Source organism: Leptinotarsa decemlineata, unplaced genomic scaffold (genome assembly GCF_025532065.1).
Source record: "Leptinotarsa decemlineata unplaced genomic scaffold, Ldec_3_MD MMD2_tig00001973_RagTag_RagTag, whole genome shotgun sequence".
Taxonomy (NCBI): domain Eukaryota; kingdom Metazoa; phylum Arthropoda; class Insecta; order Coleoptera; family Chrysomelidae; genus Leptinotarsa; species Leptinotarsa decemlineata.
Window position 1 is genome coordinate 1,850,371 of NW_027412572.1, and position 23,616 is coordinate 1,873,986.

At 35.2% G+C, this 23,616-nt stretch overlaps 1 protein-coding gene across 7 annotated transcripts in view; it reads right to left on the reverse strand.

Moving 5' to 3' along the window:
• Positions 1–23,616, reverse strand: part of SNF4Agamma (SNF4/AMP-activated protein kinase gamma subunit) — a 143,871-nt gene that overhangs the window by 63,258 nt on the left and 56,997 nt on the right. For all 7 annotated transcript variants that reach the window (XM_074176641.1, XM_074176640.1, XM_074176635.1 and 4 more), the window contains 3 exons: positions 22,854–22,869; positions 12,473–12,603; positions 5,582–5,630 (listed from right to left, as the gene is read on the reverse strand). In XM_074176641.1, coding sequence (XP_074032742.1) covers positions 5,582–5,630; positions 12,473–12,603; positions 22,854–22,869 — 196 coding nt within the window. The remainder of the gene's footprint in view (positions 1–5,581; positions 5,631–12,472; positions 12,604–22,853; positions 22,870–23,616) is intronic.

The following is a 23,616-nucleotide window of genomic DNA, read 5'->3' on the forward strand; positions in this document are numbered from 1 at the left end:
AATGCAAGGCTGAATATCGTCAGAGTAGAACATACAGTGTGTCTCACTTCTCATGAAAACACCCCCGTATCTTCCGTAATATTCGAGGTAGAACGATGAAACTCTCAGGACTGATAGAAATGCTCAAAATGCACCTACCACCTGAATGGGGTTGGCCAAAGTGATATACAGGGTGTTCCTTAAACACATGCTAATATTTAAGGAGGTAGTTCTTAGACCCATTTTAAGGAAAAAACCTCCTATAGACGTATGTCCTAAACGCCTTAACTTTTGAGATACAGGGTGGCAAAGTTTTCAAAAATAATCAGTTTTTTGATAATAACTGAGATAATTTTGTAGACATCTTTGGCATATTTGGTACATATGTTCCATGCCTCAAGGTACATTTTCTGATGTACAATTTTCTTGATTTTCTCTGCCAGTGGCGTACGTACGAGTTTTGAAATGTATATTTTTGGCGAAAAAAATACTACGCCACTGCTCTATCTTGAATTAAAAATTATTTTTAAAATCTCCATACATTTTTGAGCACATTTGATTTGCTAGGTTTTCTTTGCCCGACGCATGGTTTTCGCTCAAAAAATTAAAAATCGCTTTACTTAAGGAATAAATTCCTTAAAAATATGATGCGGTATCGTGCATCGACTGAAAGCAAACTAAGAGATCAGATTTGTTGCAAAATAATTGAGGATCTAAAAGGTATTTGTTTGTTGTCAGATGCACTGTTCTCAATTAAAATTACGTCATAACGCAGCACCGCTTAATAATTTTTGAAAACATAAATTTAGTTATCCTGGAATAAATGACGTGTAGCAGAATTTATTTACTGCACCTCTTGGAAATGAAGTTATTTTGGTAGTCCGCTGTTTTTTTGAATATCAGTAAATATGGTAAATTATACAAATGCGGAAATGGCGCAAATGCATTACGTATATGGCCTTGCCGATGGTAATGCAACAGAAGCCAGGCGCATTTATCAGGCAAGATATCCTAATCGTGCCTTACCAGATAGCCAAACCTTTTCAAATATTCATCGTCGACTTGGGGAAACTGGTAGTTTCAAGAAAAGGACTCCGGAAGGTAGACCTCGTGTAGTAAGAACTCCTGAAATTGAGGAAGCGGTGCTGCAAGAAATTGAGGAACATCCTGAGTACGAGGAAGATCGCTAGAACTCTGGATATTTGTCATCAAATTGTTTGGCGTATTTTGGTTGATTTTTTGTTATACCCATACCATATTTCATGAGTGCAGGCATTACTCCCCAGAGATTTTCCACAGCGTGTGAACTTCAGTCAGTGGTATCTACAAAGTATTGCACTAAATCCGCAGTTTGAGACACAAATTTTGTTCACAGACGAAGCAAATTTTTCTCGCAATGCCATTCAAAATTTCCATAACAATCATGTGTGGGCTGAAGAAAATCCCCATTCAATAACCGAAACCCATTTCCAACACCAATTTTCGGTTAATGTATGGGCAGGAATTATAGGTGATCATGTAATAGGCCCATTTTTTCTACCAGGACGCCTTGATGGTCGTTCTTATTTACACTTTCTCGAAGAAGACTTACCTGGGTTTTTGGGAGATGTGCCACTTGCGTTAAGGAATCGAATATGGTACATGCACGATGGCGCCCCTGCTCATTTCAGTGTAATTGTCCGAAACCATTTAAATACAGTTTATCCTAATCGTTGGACAGGTCGCGGAGGACCTCAGCAATGGCCAGCAAGATCCCCCGATCTCAACAGTTTAGATTTTTTTTTATGGGGTCACCTTAAAACTCTTGTGTATAAAACTCCCGTTAATACTTTAGAAGATTTAAGAGAGCGAATAGTTGCCTCGTGTGAAACTATACGAAATACGCCGGGAAATATTTGAACGGGTGCGTAATTCCATGCGTAGAAGGGCGGAAGCATGCATACTAAGTGCAGGTGGCCACTTCCAACAATTTTTATAATCAGTTTTGGTATTATTACTAATTAACAAATTTGTGCTATTCGTTTAGACTTACTGTCACAAAATAAAATAAAACTCGTTTTTGTGAAAAATTTATTTTTTTGCAGATTATGTTTTCAAATATTATTAGGGAATTGGTAATGCGTTATGAAGCAATTTTCAGATTCTCATTCATTTTAGAATTGATCTAATTTCTTAATTTGCTTTCTGTCGATTTTTATTTTTTTGAGTGAAAATCATGCGTCGGACAAAGAAATACCAGGAGATCAAATTTTCTCAAAAATAAATGAGGATTTTAAAAATGATTTTATTTTGAAAAGAAAGCATTGGCGTAGTACTTTTTCCCCAAAAATATTCAATGCGAAACCCGTAGGGATGCCACTGTTTGAAAAAATACAAATTTGTGTACATCAGAAAATGCGCCTTGAGGCATGTAATATATGTACCAAATATGCCAAAGATGTCTACAAAATTATATCAGTTATTATTGAAAAACTGATTATTTTTGAAAACTTTGCCACCCTGTATCTCGAAAGTTAAGGCGTTTAGGACATACGTCCATAGGAAGTTTTTTTCTTAAAATGGGTCTAAGAATTATCTCCTTAAATATTAGCATGTGTTTAAGGAACATCCTGTACACTGTCCGCCACTCGCGATGGACCCCATTTTTACGGTAAAACATATTAGGGGGCAAAATAGGCTCATAATGGATGATATCATCTCACAGCATATGTATCTTTCATACCTGAGAGTACTCTCCAGATAGAATGAAGGGGTTCAGGTATTGGAAGCGAACTATTTTGCTTCATAATATGTTTTACCTAAAAATGGGGTGTTCCATCGCGAGTGGCGGACCATGTATATCACTTTGGCCAACCCCATTCAGGTGGTAGGTGCATTTTGAGCATTTCCATCAGCCCAGAGAGTTTCATCGTTCTAACTCGAATATTACGGAAGATACGGGGGTGTTTCCATAAGAAGTGAGACAAATTCGGATTTTTCAGGACTGAAATTTTTTCAGGAAAAAAGTGTATTTGTAGTAAGTTGGTAGTCCTGATCACGAATCTGAAGGAATTTTGAGCCTATTTTGACTCCTAATATGTTTTACCGTAAAAATGGGGTGTTCCATCGCGAGTGGCGGACAGTGTATATCATTTTGGCCAACGCCATTCAGGTGGTAGGTGCATTTTGAGTGCCGGACAGTGTATATCATTTTGGCCAACCTCATTCAGGTGGTAGGTGCATTTTGAGCATTTCTATCAGCCCTGAGAGTTTCATCGTTCCACCTCGAATATTACGGAAGATACGGGGGTGTTTCCATAAGAAGTGAGACAAATTCGGATTTTTCAGGACTGAAATTTTTTCAGGAAAAAAGTGTATTTGTAGTAAGTTGGTAGTCCTGATCACGAATCTGAAGGAATTTTGAGCCTATTTGCCCCTTAATATGTTTTACCGTAAAAATGGGGTGTTCCATCGCGAGTGGCGGACAGTGTATATCATTTTGGCCAACGCCATTCAGGTGGTAGGTGCATTTTGAGTGCCGGACAGTGTATATCATTTTGGCCAACCTCATTCAGGTGGTAGGTGCATTTTGAGCATTTCTATCAGCCCTGAGAGTTTCATCGTTCCACCTCGAATATTACGGAAGATACGGGGGTGTTTCCATGAGAAGTGAGACACACTGTATAAATTCAGAGTCAGTTGCAAATTATAAAAACAAATAATGATATATTCGAGTAATACAAATAAATGGTAAAATATATGAGGAAGTCTGTGGTTTTTGTCTTTTAGTGAATAAATTTAAAATAGTTAAACTTACATGTTCTTTGTTGAACCAGTTTATAATAATAATAATATCGTCTTTATTACTTTCAATATCCTTAAAGAATTACTCATATACAGGGTGTTAATTAAGTATGTACCATAAATTTAACAGACGATTCTTTAGGTAATTTCGAGACGAAATGTTCATATAAACATCGGTCCGCAAATCCTTCGTTCTCAAGATACAGGGTGTTAAAATTAAAATAAAAAAAAGTTATTCGTGAATATCTTAAATATCCTTTACCTAATTTTGTTGTAATTTGGCAATGGTATTTATAACATTCAGGAGCTAATTTAGCCTGTACGTGATTCAATTTATTAAGTCCAGTGGCGTCTCTAGCGGGATTTGAACGAATATTTTGACTTAAAAATGTACGCCACTGACTTTTGTGCAATTTTTATTATTTCTTTGGATGAAGCAATTAGAAATACAAATTTTTTGTCTCTTGAATTTTTTTCGCTTAGTTTTTAAGAAAAATAAGTCGACCTAATTGCATATCCCTGGACCTCACAAGGAATGATATGGGGAATTGAATGTTTCTTTTGGCAATTATTATTTTTACAATTTTTTGTTACTGATTATGTAACAATAACAACAAATATTAAATAACATTAACATCTAGACAAGGGGTCTCCAAACTTTAAAGCCTTCGGGCCATAATGATTTTTTCAGTTTGTTCCAAGGGCCAATTTTTGCCCTTAACTATATTTCTAGACTAGGATAGTCGCAAAGTGCGTGACCTAAGCAAACTTACGCTTTTTTGCATTTCAATTATTATTGTGTATTGTGACACTTAACGACATCTAGTGGCGAGTAGTGGTACTATGTACTATCTTTTTCAGCTGCCCGCTAGGTGGCATTAGGCGTAATTAAATATTTGGAATTACCTCGTTGGTTCGAGAAAGTTCTGGTTCTAGCTAGTGTATTCCGATCACCTCGAGATGGCAGTAATAATTGCATATAAAAAGGCTAGCGGTGCAACTGCGAGTTAGTCTGCGTAGGAAAGGCGAAGGAAGCGAAACTGTCTATTGTGAAATAGTGTAACACCCGTCAATAAAAGTATTTTGATTTGACTTATTGTTTTTATGTGTGATTTGTTAGTTTGGAAAAGAAGCGAAAAATCTACAGTGAATGCAGAACGTTCCAAGAAAAACGGAACTTTCAGTATTTAGTGATTGAGTCCAGTAATAAGGCGCTATGTTTAATTTATAATGAAACCATAGCTGTTTTCAAAGACTATAACATTAAACGACACTATGAATCGAAACATCTTCAAAGTTACTCCAAGTATACAGGAAGTTTGTGGAAGGAAAAATTTGAAGCTTTGAAACGCGGACTCAAATCGCAGCAATCTTTGTTCACCAAATCGAATACTGAACAAGAGTCTACAACTCGCGCCAGCTTTCGTTTGTTTCGTCAGTGGCCATTAGATGCCGAGACACGTTAATATTAATTAAAAAAAAATATATATTTAGATAAGAACTTCTGGACAAATTATGTAAAAACAGAAAATGAAAAGGTATGTTTCCATCTGAGTTTGCACAAATGGGTAGCATATAAATTATAAAATCATTACTAATGTTAAGGATATTGACCATGGTTCAGACAAGATTAGATTAAATATTGTTTTCATTTTAATGTGTTTCATTTTTAAATATAATATTGAATGAAATCCGAAGAAGCTAAATATCAATGGGATATTCTGCAAGACAGGAATTGAAAATTGGTAATTAGTCTAATTATTGTGTTCATCGTGAAATACAAGTCGATATTATAAGAAATGTTTCAGAAAAAACTTACCCAAATCTGACAAGTTCATTTTTTCTAAAAAGGGGTCCACGGCTGGAAGCTGTAAAAAAAAGAAGACCGGTGTCAATGAAATAAATACACAGTGAATTTTTATTAAAATTAAAACAAGTTAACTTTCATTCTTCTATTTGAAAAAATCCACATTGAAATTACAACAAAGGTAAAACGCTGCGCGAAATTTGTATTATGTGTACCTTTCAAATAATTCTGACTAGATATTAAATGTAATTTATTTAATATTCAGGGTGTTTCCCAATTACGGTATGAAACTTCAGAGAGTGATTCGTTAGGTCGTTTTAAGAAAAAAAGTTTCTATGAACATATGTCTGGAGTTTCTGAGATACAGGCCGTTGAAGGTAAATAGAAACGGCATTTATAAAATATTAGAATGATCCTCACACCGATTTTAAACTGACTTGTAGCTTTTTATTTTTTTTTTTAGACTGATCTACTAAAATACAACTTTTTTTGTCGCTTGTATTTTTTTCATATCTAGATTTGTTTTAAAGAGAAAAACATGAAACCACTTTGCATATCACGAACACCTGGTTTGGAGACCAGCTGACAGTGATATGTTGACAGAGCAATTCCATGTGCTGAAACATTTAGAACGCTACATGCAAGATTATGTAAAACTGGGAGTTTTAATAATAATGCAGATGGTGGAAGAGCAGAAACTGTACCTGAACTGGAAAAAGGTACACTTGATAGGATGGAAGACGAGCCTACAAATAGTACCAGAAAGATTGCGCTATAACTGGAAGAAACCCCAAAAACCGTATGGACAGTTCTAAAAAGGAACCCCCTATTCCTATACCCCCTGTCCAAGCTCTATTGCCTCGGAATGTTCACCCAAGACTAATGTTTTGCAGGTGATTGATTCATACGATGGCACACAATAATAACACAACACAACAAAAAAATATTTTTTGAATGTTTCCTACACTAAATTAGTCAATTTCTACTAATTTTGGGGTGATAAAAACGAAAATAACAATGAAAAATTTTTATTAGCTCTGGTTTTTGAGATACACAGTACTTAATCTTAAAAAGTAGTTATACTATACGTGAAAAGTGAAAGTACATAAAACAATATTGTTATGTTTCTTTTAGAATATTTTAAGTACAAAATTAATAAAAAAACATTATTCTTAGTGTTTCGACAAATAAAAGAAGTTTGTACCACCAAATTTCAATTAAGTCCATCCGATTCATTGTAAGATCGCTGTCGTTTAGCTTGTCTTTTATAAAACACTTCTGGAGCATCCCTACACACAGACCAGCAGTAGTCTGCAAACATTGCTTCATTCCAACGGCCCTGATATCTATCCCGACTGTCCCACAGACACAAAAAACAACAGTACTTGGTGAACCCTAATTGCATTCCTAGGAGTATAGCAATGACTTTCAGATCACCACAGATGTGCCACTTGTGTTGTTCATATTTGATTGATTGGAGAAGTGTTTTCATATTTATATACGTTTCCTTCATGTGAACTGCATGACCTATAGGAATAGAGGGTAGCTGATTTCCATTATGCAGAAGTACAGCTTTTAAGCTTAGTTTTGAAGAGTCTATAAACAGTCTCCATTCAGATGGAGTGTGATCCAAATTCAAGCAGTCCATCAAACCATTAACATCAGAACAAACTACGAGGTTTTCTTTTTTCTCAAAAAAAGGAAGCAAATCTTTTTGACGCTGTCTGTACTGAGATATTTTCACATCATGTTTTAGAAGATTCCACTGTTGTAGTCTTGACCCTAACAGCTCAGCCTTTTCCTTAGACAAGCGAAGATCTCTTATAAGGTCACTCAACTCTGCTTGACTAATTCTGTGCGGATCACTAGACCTATCGCTTACCTCAAAATCAGGGTCATAGGATGTAGAAGGATGGGTTGCTCCTTCTAAACAGTCTTCATCACCTTCCTCTAAAATTTCATAATTTTGGGGTGGAGAAGGGACTGGCAAATTGTCTGAGTGTGGTACAGGCCGAAGAGCAGATGGGAGATTAGGGTATTTAACCGTTCCTCTTTTCTTCATAGATAAACCTTGCTTAATGGGAGGAGTTAAGCGGGAATAACAGTCGTCTGTATGATTGGTAGGCTCACGCCAAACCATAGGTACTGCAAAAGCCATTGTTCGGTTTTTATTTTTCAGCCACTCTCGCAATATGACGGAACAAGAATTACAACATATATGAGGAGCCCATGATTTATCTTGGTCCCCAACTTTCACACCAAAATAATGTTCATAGGCTGTCTTAACGATAGGTGTCATTTTACGTTTCTGAGCCTTAAATGTTATTTCACCACATATATAGCAAAAGCTATCGACAGAATTCACATCGAGGCATTTCAGATCAGCACTTAAATTAATTTAAAAATCAACTTCACACGATAATTTCAATAGCAACCACATGCGTACAATTGACAAACTCACATAGGTTATGTTTACTACTTAAGAACAGCTGAAGAGAGGGGTGTTATGTAAACAAACATGTGTACCAACTGTTGGTGATGAAATATTTCATTTGTTGAAAACTCAATATACATATATATATATATAATATAATGATACTATACCTTGAAAACAAGAGCTAATATATAATTTTTATGGTCACTTTCGGTTTTAACACGTGGAAATACATTAAAATCATCTAATTTCAACCCCGAAACAAAAACTTTGTTGTGTTGTGTAATATTTTACCAAATATTTCATTTACGGACGAAGCAAATTTTTTACGAGATGCTTTTATGAACTTTCACAATCAGCATTTTTGGGACGAAGAAAATCCTCACGTTATTAGAGAAACTCATTTTCAGCAACAATTGTCGCTGAACTTTCAGGTAGGAATCTGGACCATTTTTTTCTACCGGCAAGATCAACAAGTGATCCTACACGGACTCCTACACGACGGAGCTCCAGCTCATTTAAGTGTTCTTGCTAGTCGGCATCTCAACATCACCTAAGCTAATCGCTGGATTGGACGTGCAGGACCTCAAAATTGGCCAGCTCGCAGCCCTGATATGAATCCTCTAGATTTCTATTCATGGAGTTATTTGAAGTCTCTTTTTTATAAAACTCCTGTGTACAAGATGTGAATGACTTGAGGAATCGTATAAAAGACAATTGTAATGTCATAAGGAATACTCCAGGTATTCTTGAATGTGTCAGACAATCAATGACAAATCGATTGCAGTCGTGTATTTTATCAGAAGGTGGACATTTTGCTCATTAACTTTAAGGTCGAAATTGTTCATTATTTACTATTGGTAAACGCAAGTGGCAAAAAAAGTTGTATTTTCAGCTACCTAATATAAAAAAATTAAAAACTACAAAAAAGTCAGCCGTGTTCTCTTTTTCTCAATATTATTGGCTGTAGTGTCCATTGAGACTCCACTGCACCTAATAGTTTCAATCTAGGTCGTGCTAAATAGACGCCTTATTACTTCAAATAACTGTAGTAAATTTCGACCAAATCGGTGTCAGGATATTTATGATATTTTATAAATACCGGTATTTTCAACGTCTTGTATTTCAGAAACGAAGCAACTACGGACATACGCTCACAGGAACTTTTTTTGTTAAAACGACCTAACGAATCACCATCTGAGGTTTCGTACCATAGTTAGGAAACACCCTGTATGTTATTGTAATTGTACCGACATGTTTTACTTTATTTGGAAACAGGTTTTTATTATGAAATAACGAACAAAGATTATTCTATTTTATTCTCTGTTATTATTTCATGTAAGTGAAATATTACCTCTATACCGGGTGTCCCACATTTTATGTGACAGGCAATATCTGGTTTGTTGAAGGAGATACACAAAAATGTTTCATACAAAAGTTTTAGGAGTTCATGAGAGCTATATTTTGATTTAATTTTTAAATATACAGGGTGTTTGGTGTAGGTGCTACAGACCAAAATTCCATTTTTTAAAATAGAACGCCCTGTATATCATTACATATTCAGATGCTACGTTAAATTCTGATATCATTTCATGTTTGGTTTTTGAAATTCGGTTACGGCGTTGTTGAGTTATTGCTTAAAATGTAAAGTCTTGAGAACGACTATTATTTTTTTAAATATCTCATACAATTATTCTCTCTGCATCAGATCACATGAAAATTAGTCAAAATTTTGGGTGTTCGAAGTAATGGTTTCAATTTTGAGTTGTGGAATTCAGTCAGGAATCATTTTGAATATGAAACAATTGCGAAATTGAAAGAGGTGTATTCGAAAACAAATCTTTAATTAATAACAATGTAAATAATATAACTTGATAAATCATTTCATAAGAATGGTAGGTACCTAGAAATGAGTCATAAAAATTGTTCAAAGTGATGCCCATTAGATATTATACAGGCTTCGAAACGTCGAATTACTTGTCTCGTACAAGTCGCTCTTATAATATCAGGCGTAATATCACTGCACGCTAGTCGAATTTTCATTTTCAGATCATCCACATTCAAAGGCGGAGTAGTGAAAACAATATCTTTTAAATAACCCCATAGGAAAAAATCAAGCGGTGATAAATCTGGGGAACGAGCCGGCCACCGAATTGGACCCTTATTACCAATCCATCTATTTGGGTACGTTCTATCCAGATATTCAGTAACAACCTGTGAATTGTGAGGAGGAGCACCATCTTGTTGCCACCAAATTCCTTGTCGTTCTGCTATGGGAATATCTTCCATCAACTGGATCAAATCATTTTCTAGAAAATGTAAATATCGCAATCCATTGAGATTTTCATTGAAAAAGTAAGGTCCTATGATGCGGCCATTGAACAATCCACACCATACATTAATACCCCAAGTAGTTTGAAAATTACTTTCGCGGACCCAGTGGGGATTTTCTTGAGACCAATAGTGACTGTTATGTCGATTCCATTATTGCGGAATCGCGATTCATCGCTCCACAAAATTTGACCGAATATGTTAGGACTTTCATGTAATATTACCTGAATACAAGCAATGAATTCAAGTCGTCGTTCAAAGTCCGTGGGTTTCAAACCTTGTACCAACTGAATTTTGAATGGGTGGTATTTATTTTCTTTCAGAATTCTCTGTTCATTAGATTTACTCACACCGACTTCTTCTGCAAGAGTACGGATAGAAACATGTGGATGAATAATAATATAAGCCAACACATTGATCTCTAAATCTTCAGTTCTAACAGATCTCGTATGATGACGATGCTTTATAGTAGAAGGAAATGACCCAGTTCGCAATTTTTCTACAACTCTTGAAAAAGTCATTCGTGACGGAATGGGTCTGTCTGGAAAACGTTCTTGGTATAGACGTTGTGCTTGACGGCAGTTTTTCTGACATTCCCCAAAAATTAATAACATATCAATGCAATCACTTGGACTAAACGCGAAAGGCATACTGGAGTTTTCGCACAAAGAACACAGTTACTGTTTTGCAAAGAATCACTGAATCGAACTGACAAGTAGATACAATTCAACAACATTTGTTACTATGGCATCAACAAGCATAAGCTACTTGATGAAATTGTGCAATATAAAGCAATTCACCCTCAAGTTAGTCACATTCTCAAGAATTTCAATATTATATTCAACTGATATCGATATCGTATCGTAGAGGTGAGAATAATGGTTTGTATTCAGTAGTAGTCTAGTTCAATTTAATAAAAGATATAGACTGGATTCGTGTACGAGTAAATAAGTTTTTTTGAAACTTTATATTTAAGGAAAAGTGCAATAACTCAACAACGCCGTAACCGAATTTCAAAAACCAAACATGAAATGATATCAGAATTTAACGTAGCATCTGAATATGTAATGATATACAGGGCGTTCTATTTTAAAAAATGGAATTTTGGTCTGTAGCACCTACACCAAACACCCTGTATATTTAAAAATTATATCAAAATATAGCTCTCATGAACTCCTAAAACTTTTGTATGAAACATTTTTGTGTATCTCCTTCAACAAACCAGATATTGCCTGTCACATAAAATGTGGGACACTCGGTATATATATATATATATATATATATATATATATATATATATATATATATAAAGTGTCACACATAAAGTCCGCATCAAATGGGATTTTTTTTGTTCATCTCTTCAAGCAACTTTTGATATCTCCATTAGGTTGTGCTTTAAAAATGATGCCAAATGACATGCATATGACCGATCAAGTGATTTTTCTTCCCTGTCAAATTTGACATTTTTTCCAAAAAATGTTCAGAAAAGCAGTTATTGCTCGAAATTTCGAAAATCGGTAAAGAGAAAAGATGATTGTTTTTTAATTTTCTACCCATATACCAATTTTTAGCTCTCTAGTACAAATTTAGTTTTTTTACAGTTTTTCGAAAATTTGACATTTGCCGATTTCTCAAATTTAGCCAAAACTCAACAAATCTAGTGCTTTATGCCTAACTTATCTTTCCAACGCATTTTTATTACCAATTGCAATTCTAAATACAACTTATTTCGCAAAAGTTTAAAACACCAGAAAAAATTATGCCAAAAATGATGCAAAGTTGATACAGTTTTTAAAAACAGATAAATATTTCACTTTATTTCTACTTTTTGCGAAATAGCTTGATACATAAGCATAATTAAAAAACAATATCAATGAAAAGTCAATAATTTATTCTTTACTGCACTTTTCAAACAGTTAAACTTTGATTTACTGATTACGAACATCTTAGGGCAGATCCTAAGCCGAGACTTTGAAGTTACTTCCTAGATTTGACAAGCTGTAAGGGTGATGGCATGTCCCCTTCCGAAGACGCCATCTATGGGATTGACAAAGAACTGAATCCTCGTTCATTTTAGATATTCGAGGATTGAGTAGTACGTAATAGTGCACAAGATTGCCCCTATGCCAATGACTTACCCCTCGGGAATCTCTGAAGAGCATCGCTGCATGTTGTGGATCTAAAAATGCATCGGACGCACGGTGAATATTGGGTATGGGTCCTATTGATTGCCGTCGTCTTTCTGGATCGAGAGATTTCTGCCGAACACCTGCATAAATAGTTCAATTTATTGTTCAAATGTATCTGCCATTGTTTCTTATCGAATGAGGGATATTCTGGCTGAAATTATGCAAAAATTGTTAAAAACTTGCCCAGAAGATGAATCAATGTGTCGAAACAGCTGTTAGCATTAAATGTTAGTGTTGTGTTAATTATTCTTTTTGACCAGCCCATTCGATGATCAATATATTCATTTCACATACTTGTACTAGAAAAAATTGATCTCTAAATCAATGAGGAAGATGCAGTAACAGAAGTGTTTTGTAATCTCGTCAACATTGTAATATATGCTACGTTGTGAATGTACCTTAACAGGATCCTGACAATTGACAGTGCCTAGAGGGTTACTAGCAATTGAGGTTCTGTGGTTGGGGGTGTTGGGAAGAATATGTTGGGTAATGGCGTGGGCCAGATTCTGTATTGTGATGTTCTGAGTTTTGATAATAAATAATTATAGTTAAATTGGACCTTTTGTTGTGTGAATATGCAATAAAAATATTTGGTTCTTTCAAAAGCTTTAGTCCGTTTCAATTTCATGTGTTCTAGTAGCTCCATATACCCACCAAACACTTTAAAGATTGTGTTGTAAAGCTTAAAAAACTTTACGAAAAGTGGAGAAAACTACAAAAACGCTAACAGATCTAAAAGCACAGCTCAATATAAAAAAGTAGAAGATTTCAAGTCAACCCTTGATGACCTTTTTGATATTACTCATCAGGATGCATTAAAAAACACTGTTGAAGAAGACAAACATTTGTTACTCCAGAGAGAAAAAAGGACGTCCTGGCTACATGAGAAGAAGCTTTGACATGAAAAGAAAAGAGACTAGCAGTTTTATCACAATAAAACTGTTGGAACTGTTGAATAAGAATGCGTATTGAACTCATGAACTATAATTGTACTTTACAACAATACTCAACGGCGAAAAAGATTATTGACATAATTATAAAAAATATGACATAAGTCAATTTCAAAAAAGGAATGCCATGTTGCCTGACTTCGGGCATGAGTCGATAGCTACAGTTCCACACTCCCCCTGACGAATGTCTCGAAGATTTTTTCGGATCTGTTGAATTAATCCCATCTGTTGAATTAATTGATGATGACGCGGATTTGCCAGTGGTTTAGTTAAGACATCAGCAGTCATTCTTTCGGTACATAAATAGTGCAAGGAAATGACTCCTCTCTCGACAACTTCACGAATAAATTGTTGTTTAATATCCAAGTGTTTTGATTTAGAGCTCATCATTGGATCAGTAACGATTTTTTCAGCTGCTTGATTATCGTAGAATAATGCAAACTTATCCTGAGTTTTTCCCATGTCTTCAATTAGACGTTTCAAGTGAATAGCCTCCTTGGTGGCTTCTGTAAGGGCATAGCATTCAGAATGAGCGGTGGCTAGCGCCACTGTGCTCTGTTTTTTTGAGCACCAACTAACGGCTGCGTTTGCATAAATGAAACAGTAGCCAGAATAAGATCAACCATCAACTGTACATGATCCCCAATCAGCGTCGCTCAAGCCAAATAAGGGTTTGCCACTTTTGGAAAAAACAAGCATAAAGTCTTTTGTGCCTTGCAAATAAAGAACTCTCTTAGCCGCTACCCAATGTTCTTTGCCATAGCTATTATTGAACTGGCTCAGGTAGCTGACTATATAACTTATGTCAGGTCTAGTTGCTACTGCTAGAAACATGAGGCTGCCAATGAGGTTTTGGTAGGGAAGATTTTCTGCTTCATTCACTGTTACTTTTTCAAGTTCCTTTGCCTTTAGGTCCATTGGTGTTCCAATAGGTTTGCAATCTGCCATCTTGAACCTGGCCAAAACATCCTCAATGTATTTAGTTTGATTGGCTGTGAGTTTTTCATTTTCCTGTTTGAACTGTATTCCAAGACAGTAATTGATGGGTCCAAGATCGTGCATGTCAAATGATTTTGTTAATTCATTTCTTACAATTTCAAATGCTTTCTCACTTTTCGAAGCATATATCAAATCATCAACATAAACGGCTATCAGTTCGTTTCCTGAATTTGACGTGTAGATACAAGGATCTGCAATTGATGGGGTGAAACCTATTTCCTTGAGCTTTGTGTCCAATTTTTTGAACCATTGTCTGCCAGCCTGTTTCAATCCGTAGATTGCCTTATTAAGATGACAAAAATGGTTTCCGTTGGGTATGTTGTATATTGTTGAAAGCATTTCCTCTGCCTTCTTTATGATGTCTCGAGGAAGGGATTCATCTGACATGATATATTGTAAATATTTCTCAAGATCTTGAGGTAATTCCATATAAATATTTTCTTCAATATCACCATTCAAATAGGCGGTAGAGACGTCGAGCTGGTGTACCTTCATGTCACTTTCAACAGCTCGTGCCAGCAATAAACGAACTGAGCTGAGTTTGGCAACTGGGGCATAAGTGAAAGTAAAATCGATGTATGGTCGCTGATTGAAGCCTCTTGCTACAAGACGTGCCTTTTTTCGGTCAAAAGTTCCATCTGCCTTGTATTTTTCTTTGAGAACTATTTTACAATCAATGACATTTTTTCCTTGGGTTTTTTGTTCTATTTTCCATGTGTCATTTTTCAAGTGTGAGATGATTTCATTTTTTATGGCTTCATCCCAGCCCGTGTGGTTAAAACAATCAAAAGACTATTTACAATATTTATAACTTAAGTTATTATTTAGGTTGGTAATGCAACATCTTTACATTATTACACTGTTGGTAAGATTGTTTTGTCGACATAGTTGCCAAGTATAATAAAAATGATATAACAGTTTTTAGTGAAGAGATTTTGTAGACAAGAACAGTCAGTTTAGTTTTTTCATTATTAAAAATTATCACTGTAATTTCACCTGTAGAAAACCAAATTAAAGTGTTGTAGTATTTTTCACAAAGTGTATCATTACTACCACAAGCTTCCAACATAGCCCGTTGAATTTATGTTGGCACTAAAACACTTTTCATAAATAATGCTTGAAATTTCATCAGGATCTTCATATACATCTAACCATCTTGGTTTCTGAATAGTGCGTCGTGGGCGCTGAGCATTATCAAGTTGAGTTGGTACCTCCCGAATATCAGACTCCCCTGGATTCTCTGATAATGGTTCAAACGATGAATCGCTAGTGTCTATAAAACTCGATTCAGCTGATTCTTGTTCATTGTTGATGTGATCAGATGAAAATGCCGGAGTTGATGTCATTTTTGAAGTTGAATTTTGAGGGATCTCAATGAAAACATTTAAATTTGGGTTTTCCTGGTTCGAACGGGCTGGGATGTACTTCCTGAATCAAGGCACCAGTAGAGTGAATTGCCTGGTCGGTTTTGCCCTGATGACATACACACTTCTGTGAGGAAAGTGCATTCTTCGCTTTTCGTTCTGGCATAACATTGCTCGGTAGTATGATTATTTCGGTTGCATTTCTCACAACGAGATTTTGAGTTCGAGCCAAACTTTGAATAATTTCTAGAATTTCGGAATTTTCCTTTCTTTTTAACATAAAAGGCTTCTTCTGATTGACTTGAAGTACCTGGATCATTTTTGTTCCGAGCTTCATATTCTTCCAATTATTTAATTTTCATTTGATTTGGCGTGGGCAAGGTATCACGTGATTCTATTGCCACACGAAAATTCTCAAAGGACGGGCTTAGGCTGTAAAGTAACATTATAGCCTGCAAATCATCGTGAATGGGTATGTTCATTTCAGCGAGTTTGTCTATGACATCAAAAAATTCGTTCACATGGTCCCTCATATTTTCTCTATCGTTCATCTTTTTTAAAATGAGTTTCTTCAATAAATAAGCCTTTTTTGCAGGACCCTGGGAGGCGTAAATTTCCTTATACTTGTCCCAAACATTTTTGGACGTGGGACAGCCAGTTTTAATGTAACGTAATTCAGGAGAGGAAACCATTAGAACAATATCTGATCTGGCTGAAAGATCATTTTTAATCCAATTTTTTCTAGCATCAGCGTTTACAGAAGTTTCATCAGGACACACTTCCTCGCCGCTTACGTATTTCCATGCATCCGTTTTGATAAGCACTGCTTGGGCTTATTGAATCCATGTGTCGTAATTTTCTTTGTTCAGAGGCTCTACTCTGTAATTCGGTAAAGCCATGGTAACTGGTGCGATGTGTTACTTGAACACGAGGAACCACCTAACCAAACCAACACGACGATGAGTGAACACTGCAAAATGCCTGAATGTCTCAATTTTTGATTACTGAAAAATCATGAGTTCGCATCTGGGCCCATAACCTGTTGGAACTGTTGAATAAGAATGCGTATTGAACTCACGAACTATAATTGTACTTTACAACAATACTCAACGGTGAAAAAGATTATTGACATAATTATAAAAAATATGACATAAGTCAATTTCAAAAAAAGAATTCCATGTTGCCTGACTTCGGGCATAAGTCGATAGCTACAGTTCCACAAAAACAAAGTAGGTTAGTAGAGTTTTTCTCTCTTTTTTTACGTTTTTCCTGTTTTTTTTCCTTTGAAGATTGACTTAAAGCCTATTCCTTGTGTGCTTTACGTACTAGAGCAAAAACTAACAGGCTGTGTTATGTGATTTGTCAAAAGCATTTGAAAGTGTTTGCCACGACATGCTTCTAAATAAGCTGAAAACATACGGAATAAGAGGTTTAGCGTTAAAACTATTGCAATATTTTCTAACGGGAAGAAGACAATATATAATTCAAAACAACATAATATCTAACATTCATCGTGAATTCCCCAAGGGTCCGTGCTAGGTCCTCTTCTGTTTATTTTGTATGTAAATGATTTGCCATTATATTTTGGCATTGCGGACACATTTCCTTATGCAGGTGATTCCTCATTTATAGTTACATCAAGAAATCCTAGTATATTAGAAGAAATAACAAAAGAAACACAAAAAAATGTGAAAGATATTTCAATTCTAATGTGATGAGTTTGATCAAACATAAAACCAACTAGGTTTTCATAGAGAACGCAATCTAAACTGGAAAACATATCACTGAAATTAATAAAAAACTCTCCAAAGGCCGTTACGCCTCAAAGAAAATGAGGAGTGTGGTAAGCAGAGATGTTCTCAAAACTGCGTATTTTAGTATAATACAGGCTCGCTTGCAGCATGGAATATTACTTTGGGGTTCAGTATCAGCAGCAAATAAAGTTTTTTTTATCTCAGAAAAAAATAATTAGAGAGATGGTTAGAGCAAACACTACCGTCATCATGCAAAACCTTTTTTCATTGATCCAGAGATTCTCACTGTTCCATGTTTATACAGGGTGTAACTGAATAAGGGTAAAACATTTAAGGAGGTGATTCCTCATCGAAAAAAAGATAGGATCTTTCATATAAAGAAACTTCATTGGAGCACCCCTTGTTAAGATACAGCCCCTTAAAGGCGGTACATAAAATTTGTATAACAATTTTTTCACAAGCACTGAAAAACTTACAATATTGAAATTAACCTGACGTTTTGTACTACCAAAAAGACACTTAGCCGGTTATTTATTTGGTTTACCGCATATTGTAAGTGGTGGAAACCGCAACCCCTAAAATTTATTTCCAATGTAACTTTTTGTCTTATCATTTGTTTACCAGTTAGAAATTTATTTCCGATAACCTGTTTTGTTCTAAACAAAAAATGTCTTTTGGGTTTTTTGCCCAAAATAAACCAGTTCGCAGCAAAAAATTATTTTACGAACAACTACAGAGATACATCGTCATAAATGCGAACTGGATTTATTGTTATTTTGTAGTTAGTACCTGCATTAAGCGATCAAAGGGTAATAAACAAAACTAATTTATTAATAACAAAACAAAAACATGTGGAAATCATAGTAAATGTTCAATATATCTACCTTCAGACATTACGCATGCGTTTAGACGTCGGCGCATTGAGCCACGTAATCGCTAAAATATTCCTGGAGTCTCTGATTACTGTGCATGCATCGATGATGAGGTTTCTTAAGTCCTCTACATCGCGAACAGGAGTACGATAAACCAAATGCTGTAAATGGCCCCAAATAGAGAAATCGAGAGGATTGAGATCCGAGGATCGAGCGGGCCAGTTCTGTGGTCCTCCTCGACCTATCCACTGGTTTGCATATGTTTCAGTTGCTGACGTGCTACTTGATTAAAATGGGCGGGAGCCCCATCATGCATAAAAAACATATCCCTTCTGACACCCAAAGGAACTTCCTCCAGCGGTACTGGATACACTTCTCTTAAAAATTGAACGTATGCCTCACCATTTAATCGAGGAGGTAGAAAATGAGGGTAAATTTTCGTTATATGGACACCCGGCGATTTTGAAAAAATTTTTGACTGTACTTACGTATTTTGATGCGTAGATTACGAATCCGAAAGAAAAAAGCGGCGCTCTTCCTTATTTGAAAAGTTACGGCCCTTCAAAGTTCAGAAAAGGGAAACTTTTCAGCCTTCTTTTTCACTAAATAAACTATTTAAAAACACAAGCATTTATTCACTAGGTCACCTTTACACCTTATTCTTCCTTCTTTAACACTTTTCACTTCAATAATCAACATTTTTCTTATAAAAAACTTAATTTAAAAACGAATGCTTCTCCTGGTGACATTATTCTATTTTTAAGTTAGTTACTAGTGACATTTCAGAAAAAAGCGGTTGGTATTTGCCGTCGCCTACTATTTCAAATTCGTAATACACCACCAAAAACCAATTTACGATCTGAAGAATGAAGGTAAAAAACATTTGAATTACTTCAGGAATATGAACTGCATCAGTCGTACCAACCATATCATTAACCTTAAAAACGTAAAATACAGTGATATGTAACCAAAAAGCAGCTCCGTACATTTTTTAACAATTTTATAACAAAAATGTTGATTATTGAAGTGAAAAGTGTCAAAGAAGGAGGAATAAGGTGTAAAGGTGACCTAGTGAATAAATGCTTGTGTTTTTAAATAGTTTATTTAGTGAAAAAGAAGGCTGAAAAGTTGCCCTTTTCTGAACTTTGAAGGGCCGTAACTTTTTAAATAAGGGAGAGCGCCGCTTTTTTCTTTCGGATTCGTAATCTTCGCATCAAAATACGTAAGTACAGTCAAAAATTTTTTCAAAATCGCCGGGTGTCCACATAACGAAAATTTACCAACCAAATAAAATTCTGGCTAAGTGTCTTTTTGGTAGTACAAAACGTCAGGTTAATTTCAATATTGTAAGTTTTTTAGTGCCTGTGAAAAAAAATTTTATACAAATTTTATGTACCCCCTTTAAGGGGCTGTATCTTAACAAGGGATGCTCCAATGAAAGTTCATTATATGAAAGATCCTATCTTTTTTTAATGAGGAATCACCTCCTTAAATGTTTTACACTTATTTAGTTACAAACTGTATATACTTGAAGCTAGATTATACGTGCATAAATACACTACTGGGGCAATGATACACGAATACTATACCAAAAGCAAGGAGGTCATTAGAACAGCTAAAATGAATTCGGTGAATACTGAAAAACAATCCAAAGCGTTTTGCGGCAAAATATATACTCAATATATGAGGTGAAGCAGGCACTTGTAAGCCAAGCATTTTACAAAATAAATGATGTCTTTGGCGCAGTGTGGAAAATTTAACAATTTGATGAAATGGCACCTTTGTAGCAAGTTTTTTTTTATATTTCAAATGTGAATTCAAATAATGTGTAAATTTTTTGTTTACCGTGTCAAAACATACTATGTTTGTTCTCTTTTCAACTTATGTACTATTGTATTATGAAGACCAATAAATTCTTATCTTATCTGCTTGCTCCTGCTAAATGGGTTTTTTCTTTTTTTTTTTTTAGAAGATGTTAATTTAATTACACTACTGGAATCTTCAACAAGGAGCACATCAGGAGAACACGAGCAAAAAGAGATGTTGACCAGAGATCAAACAGGAATGTTTTCTGTTTTAACCTGTGGGAGAGTTTGTTTTTTTATTCTGTGTGTTATAATTGTGTCTAGGAATATCTGCTCGTTTTTGGTTGAAGTTTCTCATGGCCATGATCTGACAGTCTTTATACAATTCATCAGAGGATTACCTCCAGTTTTTCGATGTGATCAATTTTACAAAATTTACAACATCAGAACCTGCTTCAGATCCGGTAACACTATCCGCAGCAGCCTCACGAAAACCAGGCCACCAAACGCGGACTGCGATTCCAAGAATTGCATTTACCGGATACCCTGTGGGTGCGGAAAATCCTATATTGGTGAAACTAAGAGGCCATTGAATGTTCGCATTGCCGAGCACAAGAAACACATACAGCGAGGGGAAACCAGCAAATCAGGAATAGCAGACCATGTTTGGACCCATCAACACAACATCGAGTGGTCCCAAGCTGAGATCTTGCACAGAGAGGAACAATGGTTTAGGAGAAAATTCAAGGAAGCCGCTTACATGTTGTCCAACAACGTATTCAGCCAGGCCAGCGTAGATATACGAAACATATGGAAACCCATCATCAAGCGAAAAATGGACAACTCACGCCAAAGGGTCATCTCCCACGGAACCAGTGAAGCGAAAAATGGAAAGCGGGGATAAGTGAAATTGTAATGATTGATAAATCACTCTCATGGTCTGAGCATATTGAAGTTTTATCTAAAAAACTATCCAAATCATACTTCGCAATTCTGCAATTGAGGTATGAACTTCATGAGAATATACTTATCCAAGTTTATTATGCATTAGTATATTCTGCACTATCTTTTCACATCACGTTGTGGGGAAATGCTACAGAAATAAATAGGATATTTGTTACTCAAAAACGAATTGTTAGAATGATGTTCAACATAAAGCCACGTGATTCTTGCAGGGAAATTTTTAAGAGTAAAAAGATTATGACAGTTTGCTGCATTTATATTTATTAAAAGTTGCTTACACATTAAAAAGCATGAAAATGAGCTAATAAAAAACAATTACCACCATCAATATTGCACTAGAAATGCTTCAAATTTAATAACAATGACTCAGAACATCCGCATTTGAAAAATCGCCAACTTATGCTGGGGTAAAAATATATAATAAACTCCCTAATCTAATGAAGGCCTGTAATACTATCGAATTAAAAAAATCACTGAAAGATTTCTTATTGGCTAAATCTTATTATACATTACAAGAGTATTTCGCTGATTGAGTTTTTGTGGATATCTGTGTGTAAATAATCTTATTCTTTTATGTTTTAATCTTACATTTTTACACTTGTACATCTATACGTTTTTACATTTTTATTTATACATATATCTGTATTTTATGGTCCTATGTTTATATGTATTGAATGTATATTTACATGTTTGTTTGTTTACATATTTATAAGTATAAGTTGACATGTTCGATACCATGTAGTTGGTCCATGAATGAATGAATTTATTTCTTTCTTTCTTTCTATAAATAGTCATCTCTCGGAGGAATCAGTCCAGTCATCACCCGAAGACGATTGTAGATACTAACAATCGAAACGTCGTGAACTAACGTGACTTGGAATCTGTACACTTTTTATTTTTATTTTCTTTTTTCATTCCTTTATTTTTATTTTGTTTTTATTTATTCAATTGTTCTATTTTTACTTGTAGTTTAGTTCACTATTATTTCATTTCAAGTTTATTTTGCTTAATATAATTGTTATTTTCAGCTATTCATTTTCAATTATTCTTTTTTAGTTGTTTCAGGGATTTCAAATCATTTTATATAGTAAACAATGGACGTCCAAACTAGTGAAATTCATCATGAAACATTGCCAATCACTCCAATGCGTTCATTCACCCTTCGAAGGTTAAAACCAGAGGGTTGTTGGATTAGGTAGAGATGAACTACGATTTCTAACAGGCCTCCTCATAGGTCACTGTCGTCTGAATCATCATATGCACAGATTCGGACTGTCGGAAGACAGTGTGTGTCGCCTGATTGGAAAATGATGAAACAGCACTTTATGCCTGCCCCGCTGGGGACCAAATCAGGTTTTTAGAGTTCCGCAGAGACTCACCATACAAACTAATCGGCTTAGTTAAGAAGCTGGGTTTATTTGGTTGAGTGTGAATAGGTGTGAGCCACAACAAATCCTTGCGGGTTGTGGTGGAGGGTCGAATACACCCACTCACTTTTGACCTAACTTAACCTAACCCATCTCAGGTGTGAGTCAAAGACAAATCCCAATTATGGTAGTTGTACCACGGACGTTTCGTATTTCAAGTTGTTGAAAAGTGTAATTAACTGAAATGTGTACTTACCAAGATGGTGTTGTTTCTGAAAGAAAAAAAAGATTTTGAATTAATGTTGAACTTTAAATAATAAAATATTAAAAATGCAACATTTTTATTGACCAGATATCAATAAATTGAACAAAAATAACTGACCAGCTACATATCGTCGGCCTAAGATGCAAATGTCCTAACTCCAAAAATATAAATTTTATAGGAGACACAAAAAACTTCTCATTTCCTCAATGAAGTGAAACTTGATTTTTTTTCTGTCAAGTGATGATTAATACTATGATATTATTAGGGTTATGACTTTTCTAATGATAAAGTGAAGGTTTTCCATTAAATACAGGAGGCCATATTCAAGAGCTGTGTAGGTACTATTGTGGAGTTGGGTTACTTCATATCTGTGAAGGAAATAATAATGGAAAATTGTATACAAGAATGTTATCTTTATTCATACAACTCTGAAACTGAAACTGAAGAATAGTGAACTTCTACAAATGTGGTAAACTATCATAGAAAGCATGATACTCCTTCTTTAGGGATACTTTGAGGCTCATGAGATCCTGAAATTTCTCATTTTTTATGGGTATAGGATTGGGATACGTCAGTGGCAAGTCATTTTAATTCCAAATTTTCTAATCTTTCTTGTTGAATCTGCATGGTAATTGTTTCCAGGTCTCAGAATAACAGATTTTATACATGATGCCATTTTCGTCATACTGAAATGCTCTTATATTAGTCACAGTGGGATCGCCTGTTCCTCGTCGAATAGACTTGATAATCCGAA